Consider the following 3,819-nt stretch of genomic DNA (forward strand, 5'->3'; position numbering starts at 1 on the left):
CCGTGAGAAGCCGTGAACACCCGGTTGGGGAGCGCCCTCCCGTGGGCACCGGTTTGCCCGGTACCGGATGGTCTGGTAGTGATGGCACCGGGAGGGGGGATGATGTGGTTGTCCATCCTCTTTCCAGCCCCATCCTTTGGTTTTGGAAGTGTAGAGTGTGTCCATCAATGCCTGGCTCATCCCTTCTTTTAATGCCCCTTTGCCAGGTGCTGGTGCCCACCCGCGTGGGGCAAGTGTACGTCTACGACTCCCCCAAGGGCGAGAAGGATGAGTACGATTTCCCTCGCCACCTCCTCTCGGCGGCGGGCTCCCAGGAGATCTACGATGTGCCACCCGTCCGAGGAGGGGTCCCAAGCCAGTTCAGCCAGGAGGTGAGGCTGGTCTGGGGGTGGGAAGAGGCAGCGGGTGAGGGGGGAGATGCTCCAAATGCTCCAAATGCTCCAAAATTCCAGATGGAATCCAAACCTGGCCAAGTTACCCCCAAAACTGGGCACGTTTTGGGCTTTGGGGCCTCTTGTGGTGCTTCATCGGGAAGCACCGAGGAGGCTGAGGGGAGACCGCATCACTCTCTACAACTACTTGAAAGGACACTGTAGAGAGGTTGGGGCTGGTCTCTTCTCCCAGGTAATTAGTGACAGAACGAGAGGGAACGGCTTCAAGCTCCAACAGGGGAGGTTTAGATTGAACATTAGGAAGGAATTTTTCACCGAAAGAGTGGTCGGGCATTGGAACAGGCTGCCCAGGGAGGGGGTGGAGTCACCATCCCTGGATGTGTTTAAGGGCCGTTTAGATGCAGTGCTGAGGGACATGGTGTAGGGGAGGACTTTGTAGAGTAGGGGAGATGGTTGGACTCGATGATCCCAAGGGTCTCTTCCAACCTCAATGATTCTATGATTCATTGGGTGCCTCCTCCAGCTGGGAGGAGGTGGGTGCCCACACTATCCCTGACACACTGTTCTGTGTGTCCCCCCCCTCCAGGTCTATGACACTCCCCCCATGGCAGTGAAGGGTCCCAACGGGCAGGACCCGGGGCAGGAGATCTACGACGTGCCCCCCAGTGTGGAGAAGAACCTGCACCAAACTGTAAGTGGAAGCTTCTCTGTGTCAGAATGGCACCGTTTACGGGGGGAATTTACAGCGTTCACTGGAACAACCTCCCCAGGGACTTGGTGGCATCCCTGGCATGGGGATGTGAGGGGACAGGGTGCTGGGTGACCTCACCTAGGGGATGAGGTGGGACCAGATGGTCTTTCGAGGTCCCTTCCAAACCTGGGCTGCTCTAGGATTTGGAGATTCCCACCCCCAAAGGGGACATGGGTGCTGTGGCAGCTTCCTTGGCACCAAGGGTGGCCATGAGGTGCAGGGCTGGCACTTAGGTGCCCCATGGCACGAGACAGCCCACCCCACCGATGTGTCCCGGGCTGGTCCGGGATGCTGACGGTGCCCGCTGGTCTGGGATGCTGATGGTGACACCACCATGCTGACGGTGCCCGCTGGTCTGGGATGCTGATGGTGACACCACCATGCTGACGGTGCCCGCTGGTCTGGGATGCTGATGGTGACACCACCATGCTGATGGTGCCTGCTGGTCTGGGATGTTGATGGCGACACCACTGTGCCATGAGGTGCAGGGCTGGCACTTAGGTGCCCCATGGCATGAGATAGCCCACCCCACCGATGTGTCCTGGGCTGGTCCGGGATGCTGACGGTGCCCGCTGGTCTGGGATGCTGATGGTGATACCACCATGCTGACGGTGCCCACTGGTCCGGGATGCTGATGGTGACACCACCATGCTGATGGTGCCCGCTGGTCCGGGATGCTGATGGTGACACCACCATGCTGACGATGCCCGCTGGTCTGGGATGCTGATGGTGACACCACCATGCTGACGGTGCCCGCTGGTCTGGGATACTGATGGTGACACCACCATGCTGATGGTGCCCACTGGTCTGGGATGCTGATGGTGACACCACCATGCTGACGGTGCCCGCTGCCGCCCTTGCAGGTGTACGACGTCCCCCCCTCGGTGAGCAAGGATGTGCCCGATGGCCCGGCGCGGGAGGAGACCTACGATGTGCCCCCCGCCTTCGCCAAGCAGAAAACCTTCGACCCCTCCCGCCACCCCCTCATCCTGGCCCAGCAGGAGCCCTACTTGCCAGAGGACGTCTACGATGTGCCACCGGCCGCTGGCAAAGGTGCTCCGGAGCTGCCGCCCTCCCACGAGATCTACGACGTGCCCCCCAGCCTCAAGAAGCTGGGGGGGTCGGCGTTCCCTTCCCAGGAGGTGTACGATGTCCCCCGGGACCTGCACGCCCCGAGCAAGGGTTCCCTGGACACAGAGGGCGAGTACATCTACGACGTCCCACCGCAAGTGGACCGTGAAGCCAAGGGCACCGAGACCAAGCGCCTCTCGGCCTCCAGCACGGGCAGCACCCGCAGCAACATCTCCACCTCCTCCTTGGACGTGGTGCCCGTGAAGGAGCCGGCCAAAGCAGCCGGCAAGGAGTTCTCCCTGGACTTGGACGCCGCCATGGAGACGCTGGCCAAGCTCCAGCACGGCGTCGGCGGCGCCGTCTCCTACCTCATGTCCTTCATCGGCGCCAACTGGCGCAGCCCCGAGCACATGGAGGCCAACGCCGCCAGCATCCGTGGGGCGGCCGAGGGCGTCCGGACGGCCCTCCGGGACCTGCTGGAGTTTGCCCGGGGGGCGGTGGGCAACGCCGCCCAGGCCTCTGACCGGTCCCTCTACGCCAAGCTCAGCAAGCAGCTGCAGAAGATGGAGGAGGTCTACCAGGCCCTGGCGCGGCACGGCCAAGCGCTGGACGCTTGCCACTGGGCCCCCAGCGCCCTGGCCGGCGGCAAGCCGGGGACGGATGACTTGGAGCACTTCGTCATGCACTCGCGCGGCGTCCCCGACGACACCAAGCAGTTGGCCTCCTTCCTCCACGGCAACGCCTCCCTCCTCTTCAAACGGACAAAGCCGGCGGCGGAGAGCGGTGGCCACGGGCCCCCTCCTCACCCCTCCGACAAGGCCAGCAGCATCCAGTCGCGGCCCCTGCCCTCCCCCCCCAAGCTGCTGGCCCAGGAGTCGCCCGACGGGCCCTACGAGAACAGCGAGGGCGGCTGGATGGAGGACTACGACTACGTCCATCTCCAGGTGGGCACGGGCGAGAGGGTGGGGGTGGGTTTTCCGACCGTGGTGGTCCTTCTGCCACCCACATCTTGCTTGAGGACTGTGGAGAGCAGGGGTGGCCCAAGAGGGGCTCGCTCCCCCCACCCCTGTCAAGGCTGGTGTTGCTGACCCCCGTGTCATGCCCCTTTTCCTTCCCTGCAGGGCAAGGAGGAGTTTGAGAAGACCCAGAAGGAGCTGCTAGAGAAAGGCAACATCATCCGGCAGAGCAAGGACCAGCTGGAGCACCAGCAGGTAATGGGGCCAGGGTGGGTGGGCACCACTGGGTAGGGGGGCTTTAGGTCCTGCTTCCCTCGGCCCCACCACCACTGGTCTGGACCACGACCCTTCTTGCGTGGTGGGGTCCCCGTGGTGGGGTCTGTCTCTCTCTTCCCGTGCCAGCAGAGATGGGCATTGGCACCTTCCTCCTGCAGAGGAGCCTGGCGTGATGTCCTGGGGCTGGCACTGTCCCTTGCTGTTTTCCCCGGGGCTGGTGGCCATGTTGGTGACTCTAGGGCTGTCACCTGGGGCTGGTGGCCATGCTGGTGGCTCTGGGTCCGTCACTCAGGGCTGGTGGCGACGCTGGTGGCTCTGGGGCTGTCAACCGAGGGGCTGGTGGCCACACTGGTGACTCTAGGGCTGTCAACCC

General features: G+C 63.3%; 1 protein-coding gene across 1 annotated transcript in view; it reads left to right on the forward strand.

Moving 5' to 3' along the window:
• BCAR1 (breast cancer anti-estrogen resistance 1) overlaps nt 1-3,819 on the forward strand; it is an 8,822-nt gene that overhangs the window by 1,997 nt on the left and 3,006 nt on the right. The window contains exons 2-5 of the mRNA XM_014957390.1: nt 207-371; nt 979-1,083; nt 2,007-3,158; nt 3,336-3,425. Coding sequence (XP_014812876.1) covers nt 207-371; nt 979-1,083; nt 2,007-3,158; nt 3,336-3,425 — 1,512 coding nt within the window. The remainder of the gene's footprint in view (nt 1-206; nt 372-978; nt 1,084-2,006; nt 3,159-3,335; nt 3,426-3,819) is intronic.

This window comes from Calidris pugnax, unplaced genomic scaffold (genome assembly GCF_001431845.1).
Source record: "Calidris pugnax isolate Ruff unplaced genomic scaffold, ASM143184v1 scaffold292, whole genome shotgun sequence".
NCBI lineage: Eukaryota > Metazoa > Chordata > Aves > Charadriiformes > Scolopacidae > Calidris > Calidris pugnax.